The sequence below is a fragment of the Physeter macrocephalus genome, chromosome 9 (genome assembly GCF_002837175.3).
Source record: "Physeter macrocephalus isolate SW-GA chromosome 9, ASM283717v5, whole genome shotgun sequence".
Lineage (NCBI taxonomy): Eukaryota > Metazoa > Chordata > Mammalia > Artiodactyla > Physeteridae > Physeter > Physeter macrocephalus.
In genome coordinates this window covers 107197407-107213289 of record NC_041222.1, presented here as the reverse complement: position 1 = coordinate 107213289, position 15883 = coordinate 107197407, and the positions used below count along the sequence as shown (strand labels likewise).

The following is a 15883-nucleotide window of genomic DNA, read 5'->3' as shown; positions in this document are numbered from 1 at the left end:
GGAAGATCCCACGTGCCGCGGAGCGGCTGGGCCCGTGGGCCATGGCCGCTGAGCCTGCGCGTCCGGAGCCTGTGCTCCGCAGCGGGAGAGGCCACAGCAGTGAGAGGCCCGCGTACAGCAAAAAAAAAAAAAAAAAAAGTAGCAAAGGAATGGCACCGCCAAATTCGTAAGTGTGATTTCTCCCACCATCCGATCTCCTATTTTAACAGGAATTATCATGTTCCTCCTTGTCTTCGGGTCATTCTTGACTGTTGCCTAATCCCTCTTCCTGGATTGTAAAATGGTTACAGAAGAGACCATGCCTGGCTCATCTTCGCCCTCCTGGAAGCTTCCCTTGCGCACAGTAAGTGGAATTCATGGTTAATTTATCAAAAATTCCGGTAAAGGAAGAGTGACTAAACTGGAGAGGCCATTTCTGCACATGAAGAAACTGGACCCGCAGGAATCCAAAGAAAACAGAAAATAGTTGCAGCTTACGGGAGTTTCAGGGGAAACGACAACTAAACCAAACTAACAAGGAAGCGATGAAGGAGACGCAGAGGAGAAGAGGAAATTTCCAGGCAATTCGACTTCCTTCAGAAAAGAGGACGGAGGCAGGGGGCAAAGATTTATAGACGTGGGAGCACACTTTATGCCTCACACTTTCCAATCGTCAACCCTGCTTGAGCAAGTGGACACTGACCTCACCCCCTCTTCACTCCTTTTCACACATTAGTTCTTTTTTAGTGTGTTGCATTTTCTTTTCTTTTTCTCATAAAGTCGCTTTATTTAGATTCCAAACAAACCAAAGTAGACAGGAGGGATGACCCCGAGTCAAGCCGTCCACTCGCGAGGCGGGACCCCGAGTCTCTGGCTGCGGCCCACGCGGGGCCCTGGGCCTCGAGAACGGCGGCCTCCCTGGAGGCGGAGGCGGAGGAGCCGTGGGCTGGGGGACCCCGGGCCGCGCGGCGCCCGGAGGTGGTGGCGGCGGCAGACAGGCGGGTGGCTGAGGTAAGATGCGGTGTCAGGGCTCCTCGGTGCCCGAGTCCGGCGAGTCGTCCCGGAAGCAGCGGCCGGCCTCGGCCTCGCCGTCCTCGTGGAAGAGCTCTGCGTCCCCGGGGGCGCCGGGGTCCCGGCCTTCACGCAGGACCCGGCCGGAGTGGTGGGCACCTGCATGCCGCCGCGCTCCGCGTGCACCATGGCCCCCGGGACCTGCTTCCGGAGGCTGTCCGTGCACGCGCGACCCCAGCCTTTGCTCTCTTCCCGCTTCCCGCGCGGCACGGAGGCGCCCCCGTGGGCGGGGAGAGGTGGTGGGTCCGAGGGGGCGGGGACGGCGCTCAGGAGCAGCGTCCTGACGTTCTGGGCGGGGCTCCGCCGCTCTGAGGGGGTCATGGGCTGGGGTGGGCGGAGGACGGAGATGCACACGTCCCAATCCGGTAGGTGTCGGGGTGCCACGTTTGGTCAGGGACTAACAGGCCGGTGGTCGTCGATGGGGCTCTCGAGGCGCCTTGAAGTAGCCGCCCTCGTGGTAGGTGTCGGGGCCTAAGATGGCCACCGCCCAGGTAGACAGGCGGCCCTCGTCCGCCGCGCTCAGCGGGGCGCCCTCCACCGGCTCCTGCTGCAGCCCCTTGAGCTCCAGCAGAAGCGCCTCCTGCGAGCTGGGCACCGGCGGCCCGGCCACGGCGGCGGCGGGCGGGGGCCGGGGGCGCGTGGGAGCCTCGGGACGTCTGCGGCCCGTGGCCCCCGGGCGCTCCACTAGCTCTGCGCGCTGCAGGTGTGTTGCATTTTCTGTATGGCTCTCACCAGCACGGAATTGCCAGAAGCGCTGTGTGAAATAACGCATGAAGTCTCAGAGCGATAACGGAAATGTTTGCAGTTGTATCTTTTTGATTACGAGCTTTTAATGTGAAGGCTGAATAACAAGGAAATCTCTGAGGCATAATTTTCTGGTGAGTTCGGGCCACGTGGAAACGTCCCCTTTCATCCACGTTATGAGCGCTTTCCCGAGCCCACGTGCGTGTTCTAGCGGCAATGTCGGGGTTGCAGATTAAACCCGGACCATATATACCTTCCTGCTATTGTTTTCTTTTTCACTGTGCAAGTGGTTTCTAAGCTACACCTAATCCGGACAAGTGGATCCTGACAGATGGTGCCTCTTTAAAACGAAAATATAAATTAATAGGTGATTTAATCTGCCTCCAGCAAACACTCCCTATTAAAAAAAAAAGAATTTAAAGTTGTTTCACCATTCAGAAGTGTGCTCTCTAGCTTCCTCAGTGCTTTTAGTGAGCTTTTAAAATCTATTATGTTATTTTCACTTTGCACTAAATATCCTTAATAGCAGAACTCTGATTTCTGACCCACGTTTCCTTAGTCGGAGCCATTGCTGGGACCTCAGCTGTGAAACGATAATATGATGGTAGGGAAGCATATGGTGAAGGCGTGGGCCCTGGGGTCGTCGTCGGGGCTCTTGTTCTCACATCCTCTGGCTCAGTTTTCCCCTTTCTAAACTGGGGCCGCCAGTTGTGAGGGTTTTAAGTGAAATAATCTGCAGAGCGCTGTCGGCACAGTGCCTCCTCATGCTGAGTGGTCTGGGGTTATCCGCCCATTTGTGGGGAAGTTTGCCAACCCCTGGTCTAGAGCGCACCTGTCCCTCTGCACCTGAAATTCAGTAAGCGATTTCAACTCTGCCTTGACTTAACTAGTGAATGAATGAATGTGAATACACATGTCTGGACACCAGGAAAAGAAAAGGTTTCCAAAATTTCACCGAAAACTAAAAACCAATGAATATTGGAATCAAAATGCATTTCGTGGTTTAGGGTGCCATAAGCAGAGTCAGATTTGCTTAAAATATCAACAAACTCCTGTTTTCATAACATCAGTGAAATTAGAGCTGTAAGGGGGGTGGGGGGGGGAAGGGGGCCCAAGAGGCAGAGGCCCTGGTCCATTCACAGCGCCCATGGCAGGCATGGCCCTCCTGAGTTATTTAATGATGCTTAGTGAGATGACTAGTATTCACTCACAGGGCAAATACCAAATTAAAATGATAAACACAGGTATGCTTGACGTTTCTTCCAATTTATAGGGGAAAATGACTTAAAAAGCCTATTTGTCACCCCAATCGCTCCTACTAACTGCAGTTGTGTCTCCTGTCCTTCAGAGCTGGTGTCCAGGCCCCCGCCTTCCTGTCCAAAGCAGACAGAGTGCATGAGCACCTCTCGACTTATGTCCGACATGTCCTCGCGTGACTCCTACGGCTCCCTGTCGGACGTGGCGGAAGATGGCGAGCACACAGACTTCTTGCCGGGGCTGTCGGCCTTCCTCAGCCAGGAGGAGATAAACAAGAGTCTGGACCTGGCGCGCAGAGCCATAGCCAACTCAGAGACGGAGGACTGCGACTCGGAAAGGGAGGACTCACAGATTTTCAGCCCCTCTCCTGGGAGCCTCTGGGGGTCGCCTCCCCCTCAGGAGGCCAGGCCGGGTGACCATGCGACCCCGGGGACGCCTGGCGCCCACAGGCCTGCACCTGTCCCGCCGCTGCCAGCAGAGCGAGCCGAGCGCATCTCCTCGCCCGCGTCCAGGAGGAGGCCCGGCGTCCCGCCCCTGCTGGCCCGGCCCAGCTACATCCGGAGCCTCCGCAGGGCAGGGCAACACGGTGCCAAAGCCGCCGGCGCCGGTGCCAAGCCCAGAGCCGCGCACGGGGGCAGGGCCGGGCCCCAGAGCGCGCTGTGCAACAAGGCGGCCACCCTCATCGAGGAGCTGACGGCCATCTTCAGAGAAACCTCCAAGCCGAGAACCAGGAACCCCAACGGGGAGTCCTCATCCCCGGACAGCGGGTACCTGTCCCCGAGGAACCAGCTGTCAGCCCCGATGAGCGCCTCGGCCAGCCGGAGCCCCACCGGGGACCAGCAGGAGGTGGAAGCCAGGGCCGAGCCCCTGGAGCCCGGGCATCACCCGGGCTGCACCCGGGACGTGGTGCAGCCCAGCCGGAGCCCCTCTCCCCCGGCCGCCCGCCACCTGCTGGCCGCTCCCCGGTTCATCCAGAAGCTGCGGAGCCAAGAGGTGGCGGAAGGAAGTCGGGTGTACCTCGAGTGCAGAGTCGCCGGGAACCCACCTCCTCGGGTCAGGTACGACTCTTTGGTTGTGGAGATGCTATGAGATGATGCGCGTGGACTTTTGGTTTTACTTTAGTGTGAAACAGGAGATTTCTGTTACCCAGCAAGGCCTGGCTCCCGGAAGCGCATAGAAGCCAATATTATGGCCCCGGCTTTTTTTTTTTTTTTTTTTTTTTTAACTCTTTAAGGCTGCGCTGGGTCTTAGTTGCTGCATGCGGACTTCCCTGGTGGTCCAGTGGGTAAACCTCCGCGCTCCCAATGCAGGGGACCCGGTTGGATCCCTGGTGGGGGAACTAGATCCCACATGCCTAAACTAAGATGGGTGGCCCTGGCTTTTGTGAAAAGAAAAAGCTTCATTGTGAGGTCGGCCAGCAAGGAGACAGGAGGCCCGGCTCAAATCCATCTCCCGACCCAGGGATCAGGGCGGAATTTAAGGGTTGAGGGAATTTCAGGCTTGGAAGCGGCCTTGCTAATCAGTCCAGGAAAGCTCCTCGTGCTGTTGGGCTCATCCTGGAGACGCCTGTTCCCGTCTTGCACATGCGCGGGGCTGTCTCTGTAAAATAACTTCAGGTTTGCGCAATGAACGTACTTGAGGAGGCAAACGAGTTTAAGCTGGGCGATGTTTTACCTGCGTCTCCTTTGTGCGTTCCTCAGTCTGGAGGGAAGTAGGGGCGAGGACCCGGCTAGCTGCTTTTGGCTGATGAGGGGCGTGGATCTTTATAAGAGGAGTGAAATTGCTTCGCACTTACTTGTAAGCATTCCCGAGTCCCGCCTTGAACTCTGAAGTCTCGGGCAGTCATCCTGCGAGTGGGGGAGAGGACTTTTTAAATATACAAGATGGAGAACGAGGACAAATTTGATGAGTAAAGAGGGTTTAGCCCTGAGATACACAGGACTGCGACTTCGGGAATCCGTGAAAACATGTTATTGATTGAATTTGGATTGAATTTGGATTCATGTAGGCCTGGTCCAGACTCTTGGGTAGAAACAGGCTACTGTCGAGATATCATTGTCTTCTCGTCACAGCCAGGGGAGTCTTAGCTGTTCTGTTTCCTTCTGAAAAGTGATTTAAGGTTTCTGGGAGTAGGAGACCCAAGGCTTGACCCTTTTTAGCTTAACTGGAGGATATGTAACCAGAAGGACGTCATAGGAGCCGTTCCACACGGGCTTCACTGGTCCTCAGGCTGTTGGTTTGTCCAGGTTCAAGGAGGACCCAGTCCCTGGGCTTGTGCAATGCGGGGGGACGTCCGTGGGAAACATTAACGGACTAGATGCTGTTTATGTGTAGAAGATAGGACACCGCTGAGAGACTGTACACATTTTATCAAATCTAATTGTGTTACCACATGAGACCTTAAGGGAGGTCTCCCAGAGAACATCGCATAAGGGCTCAATTGAAGCTTGCTTCTAGGGGCCGCCCTGACCCTCAGCAGGGCAGCTGGTAAGACCTTATCCCAAGTCACGTTGGTTTCCTGGCCTATTTTGGTGACTGTCTCTTTCAAGGAACGATTCATCGTTTCAGTCCTCCCCGTAGACTGAGGTCTCCAGGAAGCATGAGATTCCATCGTGTTCCGAGGGCCCCAGACACCTTTGAGTCACGTTGGCTGTGAAAGCTCCTCTGTTGTCACTTTGAATTGAAAGACGTGACCCAAAACGAGAGATCATTTCTTCGAGGAAGGCCTTTGTTACCTAGGAAGCATTCTCTGTCCGGCGTGGAGAAGCTTTGCCCCATTCTGTGCAGGGGTGTCACCAACACCAGCAGATAGCTACAGTGTTCCCTGATTCCTGGCCTAACAGTGAAGTCTGTTTGCCAGGCATCCCCTGCTTCTGTCCCTCGGGTTTGCACCCCTCTTATCATCAGGGGTGGCCCAGTTTTAGGATTGTTTCCAGTGCAGATCAGGGCAATTTTGTATTACCTTTTGGATGGTCGTTTGCATTTATAGACCAACAGTAAACTTGTGCAGCCCTCCCATCACGGGTACCTTGGTGTTGGTGAGTAATAGTTCCTTGCATCACATGCTTATGTATAAGCTCATTATAAATCCAGCCTCTAGGGTTGTTCAGTCCTGATCACCGTCTAAGTGTCGGGAGTCAGCATGAAACCCCCATGCGTCTGCTTTCTCGAGATCCATTTCCAGATCTGAGGCTTAAACAGGGACAGGTCCACACTTAGAATGAGTGCTGAAGCCTTAGGATCTGGGTTTTTGGTTCTGGCTGCCTGTTTTGCTGTCTGCTCAGCCTAATTTCCGTTAGTTATATAACGAGCAGTCTTTGGGTGGCCCAGGCAATGTCCTATGGCTACTTATTCCAGCATCTATACATATAAATATGTGTGTATACATATATATATATATATATATAAAACAGCATCTAATAAGGCTGGTATCTCCTCTGCATGTTGAATTTCTTTCCTCCTGATGTCAGTAGACCAGTCTTTCCAGGTGGCCCCGTGTGCATGTAGGACAGAGCAGGCAAACTTGGAATCGGTATAGATAGTCACCTTTTCCTTAGCTCCAAGGCTCAGGGGTCTGTGCGGGCTGTGAGCTCGGCCTTCTGGGCAGACAGACCTGGACGGGGGCTTCTGCTTCCAGGGCTTCCTGATGAGCTACAACCGTACACCCGGCCTTTCCAAGCCCCGCCGCGTCCGTGAAGCTGCTCGCGTCCGTGAATATTTCCATTTCCAGGTTTTCTAAAGGCCGATCAGTCAGGTTGTATTCAGCTATTTGTATACAATCGTGAGCAGGCTCTCCTGTCGTCCTGGGGAGCAGAGAGGCTGGCTTTAGAGTGGATATCACCTGTAATGTGACATTTGGGGTGTCAAGTGGTGTGGCTTGGTATTTGCCCAGCCTCCCCGAAGTAAGCCTACATCCGCCGTTTCGTTCAAGTAAAGGTAGCACACTGAGCGGGCATGCACAGTGGCAGGCTGGCTCAGGGTACATTTTTCAGCCTCCTGTGAAAGGTCATAGGTTGCAGCCACAGCCCAGAGGCAAACTGGCCATACTTGACGTACACGCCCGATTGTTGGACTCAAGAAAAGTAAACTACTGGCCTTCTGGAGGTACCTAAACACTGAGTCAGCGTTCCAAGACTCACGCCCTGTCTTTCAGACACAAAATGCCTGGGTGACCGAGTACCTGGCTGTGAAAAGCTTCTCCTTGATGGTGTGGAACTCATTATGGCATCTCCGAGTCCAGGTTAATGGCTTATGGTCATTTCCTTTAAGAGCCTCATATTGTCTCAAAGTTCAAAGTTAGGAATCCAAATACGACAAAACCCAGCAATTCCTAAGAATCCTCAAGAATGCCTTCTGGTAGTAGCTACAGTCACCATAACTAATGCTTCTCTTCCATCTGGCAATAAGTTTCTTTGTCTTTTTGATACCTCAAATCCTAAATATTTTAGAGTTGGTTGAGAAATTTGTGCTTTTCCCTGGCAGTATTTTGGTCTTAACGCTTCCTTAGTTCTTCGAGCAGTTAGTATACCATCCACATATTGGAGTAAGACTCCCTCATTTAATTGGAGATCCCTTCAATCGCGGCCAAGGCTTCCCCGAAGATGGTGGGGTCCTGCTTCAATCCTTGTGGGAGTCCCATCCAGCAGTATCGTGGTTTTACGTCAGACTCTGGATCGTCCCATCAAAGGCAAACCCCTGGGTCTCAGGACTTAGGGGTATGCAGTAAAAGGCAACCTTTAACTCCAGAACTGTAAACCAGCAAAAGTCTCCGGATAAAGTTGTAAGTAAAGTATAAAGATTTTGGTATCAGCAGATGTATATCCTCTACAGTTTGGTTAACAGCCCTCCAATCCTGTATAAAAGTCATTGCTGGTCCCGGGTTTTTGAACCGACAGGATGGGAGTGTTATATGAGGATGGACAAGGTCAGAATAATTGGTATTTAAGAAAGGTGGTCGTCAGAGGCTTTATGCCTTCTTTCAAATGCCTCTTTAAATGCTTGTTGCTTCACATTTGGAGCCTTGGCCTTGGGACGGAGTTTTACTACTCCGAGGTAAGCCGTCTTGTCTCTTCCTGACCTCCCATCAGCCCAAACATCCACTCTTACCTTTTGCGGAATTTCTTCAGGGGCTTCTGGGGGAGGCTTGGTCTCCCGATCGTAATGGGGCAGAGGCTTGATGTGGGAGTGCATTTAATTTTCCCTAAAAGGGAACAGGGCATTTGAGCAGTTACAGCTGGGTGTTCCAGATCCATATCAGTGTATCATCTGTAAGCCTCAAAAACCCCCTCAAGGAAGGTGGATGGGTTCTCCTGGGGTCCTTGCTGTACTTCCTGGATCTTATTCAAGCTCTGTTGTTTGGGGGCTCCTGTTGAAGTCTGGTTATTAAACATTCCTTATGATGACTCAGGCCTGCTCAGTTCCCTTGGGTCTTTCGGGTCCCATCATCCTGGTTGAGCTCCAGCTGTGGCCTGTGCCGCCCGAGTCCTGATTGGATGATTTGGTTGTGATTCAGGGAAACTTTCAGCTTCCTGGCAGCTTTCTCTAATACCATCCTATGCTCTTCCGCAGTAGGGTATTCATGAGGGCCTGTATGTCAGCCCAGTTAGGGTGATGAGTAGCAAAACGGATGTAAAGGGATTCTCCATTTTCTGAGGATCATCTCAGTAAGATGGCTTATTGTTTCTCCAGTTGTATAAATCCAAGGCTGATACAGGAGAATCCCCTGGGTTGGCCTTGGTCATCTGAGCCTGCTGGGACCTGTCTTAATGGAAATGCCCTGCCTGAGGTAGAGTGTTCCCTGGGCCAAACTGAATACCCTGGTGGGTATGGAGAGGAAAGAGTGTTCCTTTGTGACCATCCGGTATGGGCAGTACAGAGCCAGACCAGCAGCCCTTAGGAGGGCTGGTAGGACCCTCTGCACTGACTACAGGCAGACCTCCTTCATAAGACAGGGAGACCACAAGAGGGGCTGACGGAGGGACTGGAGGTACTAGGTCAAGATCACGGTTAGGCTTTGACCCAATTGCAACAGGCTTCTTCTGAGGTTCTTCCCCCTGACCCACAATTTTACATCTCTTCTGCAAATTCTTATTCTGATGTAAAGACATAAATGACCGTGCAATGGGATTTCGTCCCAGTTTTCCTCTCTCTAACAAAACAAGTCGGATTATAAGATAGTATCATAGTTCAAAGACCCATTCTCTGGCCATTTCCCCCTGATTCCAGCTGATACTGCGGGGCCAGGCAGTGTTACAGAGAAAATCATTTTCTTCTTTTCCATCGGCTCACAGCTAAACATTGACCAGTTTTGAAGAATACATCCCAAAGGACTACAGTCAGGTATACTATTAATGTTCCTCATTTGAAAGGTTTCTCTCAGGATGACCAGAGCAAAATGACAGCAGGGAGGTGTTTTGGGTAGAAATGCCTTTGACCCAGGCGTGGGGTGTGTTCTTCTGGGGCGGGCTCCTGTGAAGCCACCGCACATCATGGGGGAAAACCCCCGGCACGTCCATGAGGCAGGGTTTCCAGTCAGGGAGCAATGTCTTCCATCTCCTGAGTCGGGGACGTTCGTTAAATCAGGCTTAATAAAGTTTTGCTACAGTCATCCAAGGGCCTCCCCCTATTGGCCAATCCTAACAAATTCAACAGACTTAGACCAGCCTGGACAGACAAAGAAATCCAAGACTCTGGGACTTTAACCCAGGGTTCAAGACTCTAACCTGAACTACTTTTAAAACATTTTATTGGAGGATAGTTGATTTACAATGTTGTGTTAGTTTCAAGTATACAGCAAAGTGACTCAGTTATACATCTACATATATTCATTCTTTATCAGATACTTTTCCCATATAGGTTATTACAGACTACTGAGTAGAGTTCCCTGTGCTCTACAGTAGGTCTTTGTCGGTTATCTATTCTATATATAGTAGTGTGTATATGTCAGTCCCAATCTCCTAATTTATCCCTCCCCCACCCACATTTCCCCTTTGGTAACCATAAGTTTGTTTTTGAAATCTGTGAGTTTATTTCTATTTTGTAAATAAGTTCATTTGTATCATTTTTAAAAATTAGATTCCACATATGAGTGATATCACGTGATATTTGTCTTTCTCTGAGTTACTTCACTTAGTATAATAATCTCTAGGTCTATCCATGTTGCTGGAAATGGTATAATAATCTTAGTATAATATAGTATAATAATCTCTACGTCTTAGTATAATAAGACTTAATAATAATAATAATTAGTATAATAATTATACTTAGTACAATAATCTCTAGGTCTATCCATGTTGCTGGAAATGGGTGTTGCTGCATTATTTTGTTCTTTTTATGGTTGAGTAATATATACAATTCCATTGTATATATGTACCATGTCTTCTTTATCCGTTCCTCTGTTGATGGACATTTAGGTTGCTTCCTTGTCTTGGCTATTGTAAATAGTGCTGCAATGAACATTGAGGCGCAAGTATCTTTTTGAATTATGGTTTTCTCTGGATATATGCCCAGGAATGGGTTTGCTGAGTCATATGGTAGTTCTATTTTTACTTTTTTAAGGAACCTCCAAACTGTTCTCCATAGTGGCTGTATCAATTTACATTCCCACCAACAGTGCAAGAGGGTTTCCTTGTCTCCACACCCTCTCCAGCATTTATTGTTTGTAGGCTTTTTTTTTCCGTTTGTAGACTTTTTGATGATGGCCATTCTAACCGCTGTGAGGTGATACCTCATTGTAGTTTTGATTTGCATTTCTCTGATAATTAGTGATGTTGAGCATCCTTTCATGTGCTTTTTGGCCATTTGTATGTCTTCTTTGGAGAAATGTCTATTTAGATCTTCTGCCCATCTTTTGACTGGGTTGTTTTTTTGACATAGAGCTCCATGAGCTGTTTGTATATTTTGGAGATTAATTCCTTGGTGTTTGCTTCATTTGGAAATATTTTCTCCCATTCTGTGGGTTGTCTTTTCGTTTTGTGTATGGTTTCCTTTGCTGTGCAAAAGCTTTTAAGTTTAATTAGGTCCCATTTGTTTATTTTTGTTTTTATTTTCATTACTCTAGAGGTGGATCAAAAAAGGTACTGCTGTGATTTATGTCTAACCTGAACTTTTGAGGACCTTTTATATTTCCCCCCAGGATGGGATTCTAACCCATGATCCTGATGAGGTTTTTAGACAATTTAGGCACAGGCATGTTTTAACAAGGTTACTCACCCAAAAGACATCTGATCCAGGAGCACTTTCTTTTGTCAAAGGTGGAAGTAGCCTGAGGAGCCTAGAGTCCCATGGTGGGAAAGCGAGAACCTGAAACCCCACCCTCCGGACACAGGCAGTCTAGGTGGCCACTCAGGATCCGTGGTGAAGGCCCACACACCCCAGGGGCTTCAGAGCCACGGACAGTTGGTCCCAAGACATGGGTCCCTTCATGGTCACCGAAAATTGTTACCGAGCAAGGGCTGGCTGCTGGACACACACAGGAGTCCATACAGCGGCCCCGGCTTTTGAGGAGAAAAGGTGCGTTATTGTGAGGTCCACCAGCAGGGAGACAGGAGGCGCGGCTCAAATCTGTCTCCCTGGTCCAGGAATCAGGGCAGAATTTAAGGGGTTCAGGGAATTTCAGACTTGGAAGCTGACTTGCTAATCAGTTGGTGTCAGCTCCTTGTGCCGGGAGCCTGGTTTTCCTCATTGAAGGATGTCTTGATTATAAAGGACTCTGATGGCAACATTTCTATTCTTTGAGTTCCGCAGACTGAAGATTCTTGGTTCCAGGTCATCCTGGAGACATGGGCTCCCCTCTTACCTATGAGCAGTGCTGTCTCTGTAAAGTAACTCAAGGTTTGATCAATCCACAGCCTATTTAAGGAGGCAAACGATTTCAGTCCCGTCAGTGTTTTACGTGCTGTTTCATTTCCTGTAGAGTTAGCCCTCTGGAGCCTGAGGTCGTATTTTCAAGTACTTGCAAGGCAAAGGCGACCTGGAATGGCAAGTGGTAACTGTGCTGGTTGTCCCTGTTGGGTTGGGTCTGTCGTCATGGACCAGTGCTGCTGACTAAGGGGGGAACTTAGGATGCCCAGCTGATATATTCAGGTGCTGTGCATAATTTGAATATGAGTCGCTGGAGATTGTTGAAAGTGTGGTGGAAGCCGGAAGTTGTCTGGCAGATGAAAAGCACAGGTATGTGCGGCCAGTCGCAAGGGCAGCCCCGGATGTGTCTGGTCTGAGGCGTGGGCTCCACCGGCAGATGCTCCTATGCTGAGCGCACCACATCTTCAACGTGGCAGAACTTTCCCACAAGACAGAGATAGAGACCAGGCTGGGAGTGGACAGGCCTGTTGTCCATGCCCAGGCTCCGGCCACGAGAGGGTGGACAGCAGACCAACAGCAGGCGGGGAGTGTGCCGTCAGTAGCCACTGTAATTTCTCTACATTCTTCCTCCATAAATGCAGCACTTGTACCTTCTGTGCAAAGAGCTTAAGAGGAGCGACCCTGGGTCAGATTCCAGGGTTTCCCCTCACGGCTTCACCTTTCACCAAATGCATCCGTCGACAAGTTATTTTGTGACTCAGTTTATTCATCTGTGAAATGGGAATTAAAATACCCACCGCCCCCATTCTGTTTTATGACTAAATAAAATAACGTGAAAAAAATAAAACAGTGCCTTGCACCTAGTAACTGCCACTTTGCTGTTACCTATTATTGTTAGTATTTCTCATTTCTTAATTTCATACGCCAAAATGAAAATAACAGTTCAAGTCAGGATTATACTACAGAAAATAAGCCATTAATGCATTTATCTGGAAAGTTTTGCTTTTATTAATGAAGTGTTTTGCCTAAATTATGTAAATATGAAAAAGTAAATTCAAAATTAAGAAATTTGGTGCAAAGGTAAGGAAGACATCATTGTCTTCTGGTAATTTCTTATTAATGTAGCATCTCCCAAATCACAAACTTTACCACTCACCGTACATCCGCTGACACACACTTTGCTGGAGCTGGTTCCTTGGGCTGACAGATCAGTACACACAGACATGAAGTAAATCAGCATTACTGGCTGGAAAGTGGTGGAATTAGGGGCAGTGACTTTTTTTCAAACCAGTTTGTTCAACTAATCCACCCTGACTCAGTTTTTACAGTAAGTCTACTATATTTCTTTTAGAAACTGACAGCAGAGGGCAGTAAGAAACTTCCTAATGCATTCATTTAATTAAATATGTCATCCTAAAAATATATATATATGTCATCCTAAATTCTGCATTTACGTATATTTTACTTAAAGATTTTTTCTTATTGTTTTGCCTGTGATAGAAGTGAAATTGAGTATTTCTTCTGGATTCTGTTTAGATTTTTTTTTTTTTAACCCACTAATCTTGGGAACAAGTTATTCTTCGTTCGAAGTACGTTCACGTGTCACTCAAAAGAGTTCCACAGGTTTTCAAACTACATACGGCCCCGCTTAGGTTTACTCCCAAAATAGGCCTGTTCCAAATGTATTCTGTGAGCACCACACCCTTTCAAAAACCACAAAAGGTAACCCATTTACCATCAAAGGATTAATTCAGGGGAGCAGATCCTAACCCCTGTGTTAGAGTTCACTTAACCGTTTCGTAACTTGGGGGCCATCAAGTTCATGCTTCTGCCTCTTTCCTTCTTACAGCGGGAGGGGAGGACTAGTTAGTAGCTACAGGATTATTAACTAGTTTCTCTTGTCATCTCCCAGTCTACCAAGGCCCATGAGCCATGTTCCTTAGTCATTACACATTGTGCTCTTCTAGAGAAATTAAGCTTCTGATGAGACTGTGCCGTTGTTTAAAGTGAGCTGGTCGTTTCTGTATCCTTTGAGGGTTTTTTTAGGGGGAAATGTATAAATGTACATTAAATTTTTCTTAATATCTTTTCCAAAGATCTTGGTTCCTCTACCATGCATTGATAAATGTACCAAATGCCTAAGAACTTTGAGCCTCTTTTCCACGTGAGACCTAGGAGAGGCTAAAGAGGAAACCTTTAAAGGGAATTTTGTATACGGAAGAAAACCTTTAGTAAAGAGTTGCCTGCACTGGGGCATTTTAGAACCTACCTCCCACCGAGTCAGTCCGGGAGGCTCAGGACCCGAGACTGGGAAGGCCTGGTGATCGATGGGCCACCTCCCAGGGCCCCGGGAACAGGTGACAGGACTCGTGGAGAGCAGGGGTGCCGGGGGACCTGGGACCAGCAGCGGACAGAGGCCGGGCGACCCGAGGTGCTGGCAGGTGAGGAGGTGACAGAGCCAGGCGTAGGTAGAGGCGTGCGCCCCGGGAAAGCGGGATGGCGGGTACCAGGGTCCATTTACAGGGACGGGGCACAGGGGACAGATCTGCCCTTCAAGACTCGAGTCACGGAGACAAAGACTCAGATGGGGCTGAGTGAGGGACACGTCCCTGAGCAACTCGCGTGGGGTCCAGACGGGGGCAAATGGCCAGACTGACGTGTGGGCCACGAAGTTGCGGGCCTGGAGCTTCTTACGTTTGGCCCAAGTAGCAGCCGTCTGGACCGGGGCAGGAGGCGGACGAAGTAGCCCAGCTGAAGCGGGACTGATGGGAACACGGTTCAAGGCATTTCCACTTTCTATCCAGTCACTTCACCCCCCCGCCCAAGTGTAACTGGCACAGATACCAGTTACAACCACAACCAGGACTGAAAAAGTCCCGTTTTCCTTCTTCACTTTTGCATGATTCCACCAAAACCCCAGCAAAGCAGAGACGAGCTGATGGAACTGAAGCTTCTGTTCAATCATTAAAGTTCCATACAATTTACAACTCAACTTACATGCAAATTACTTGTTAACAATTTGAATGATTGCATAAAACCAGATCACATCAGATGTTCCCTGTTTCTCTTGCACGGCTTGACAACAGGGCAAAGACGTGTTCCCTCACCTCCCTCACCTCCCCTTCTCTCCACTCTCAACTTTGGGGAGTTGGTGAAAAATTCATGAAGAATTCTAATCCAGAAGTACCTCTGGTACGATAAAAATGAGGCCTCACATTTTCACTTTATACTTTAAAAATATTTTATCATGGCAACCATAGATTTTTAAACCATTTAAATATAAGGAAACTAAGAAAACTAGGAAATTATTCACCTAGTAACAGAAAAAGAATTCACTGGTCCTAGAGCCGGGAGCAGAATGCAGGTCCTTAATTCCTGACCACACCCTGTGATGACTCCTGAGATGACAGGGCAGGCTCCAGACATGCAGGCAAGTGGAAGCAGCACCTTGAAAGTTTTCTGCTTTGGACTTCAGACTGCAAATTATCTTTTAAAAAAATGGAATTGCTACAGTATTTTTCGATATTTAAAAAACATAGCGGTTCCTGGTTATTCTTTTTTTGCATTCACTTACTACTGCTAAATAAGTCAGTCAACATAAACCAAAAAATGTTTAAAGATGGGGGGACACTGATATTCTCTATCAAATAGCTACAAACAAAGCAGATTATTCCCAGTTTACGAGCAGTAGTGCAAACCGTCCTCACATTCATATCATATTGTAAGGTAAGTGTGTGCAAACTCGTAAGAAAAAAAAACACTTTTATTTATTTTTTTTACACTGCATTTTTTTTTAACATCTCTATTGGAGTATAATTGCTTTACAATGGTGTGTCAATTGCTGCCGTATAGCACAGTGAATCAGCTATACGTATACATATATCCCCATATCTCCTCCCTCTTGTGTCTCTCTCCCACCCTCCCTATCCCACCCCTCTAGGTGGTCACAAAGCACTGAGCTGATCTCCCTGTGCTATGCAGCTGCTTCCCGCTAGCTATCTATTTTACATTTGGTAGTGTGTATATGTCC

At 48.8% G+C, this 15883-nt stretch overlaps 1 protein-coding gene and 1 pseudogene across 3 annotated transcripts in view; one reads left to right on the top strand and one right to left on the bottom strand.

The window, feature by feature from the left end:
* PALLD (palladin, cytoskeletal associated protein) overlaps window positions 1–15883 on the top strand; it is a 388874-nt gene that overhangs the window by 6852 nt on the left and 366139 nt on the right. For all 3 annotated transcript variants that reach the window (XM_028494272.2, XM_024130749.3, XM_028494273.2), the window contains exon 2: window positions 3143–4109. In XM_028494272.2, coding sequence (XP_028350073.1) covers window positions 3190–4109 — 920 coding nt within the window. In that variant the 5' untranslated portion in view covers window positions 3143–3189. The remainder of the gene's footprint in view (window positions 1–3142; window positions 4110–15883) is intronic.
* LOC112066739 (ubiquitin-conjugating enzyme E2 R1-like) lies at window positions 8–1822 on the bottom strand (annotated as a pseudogene).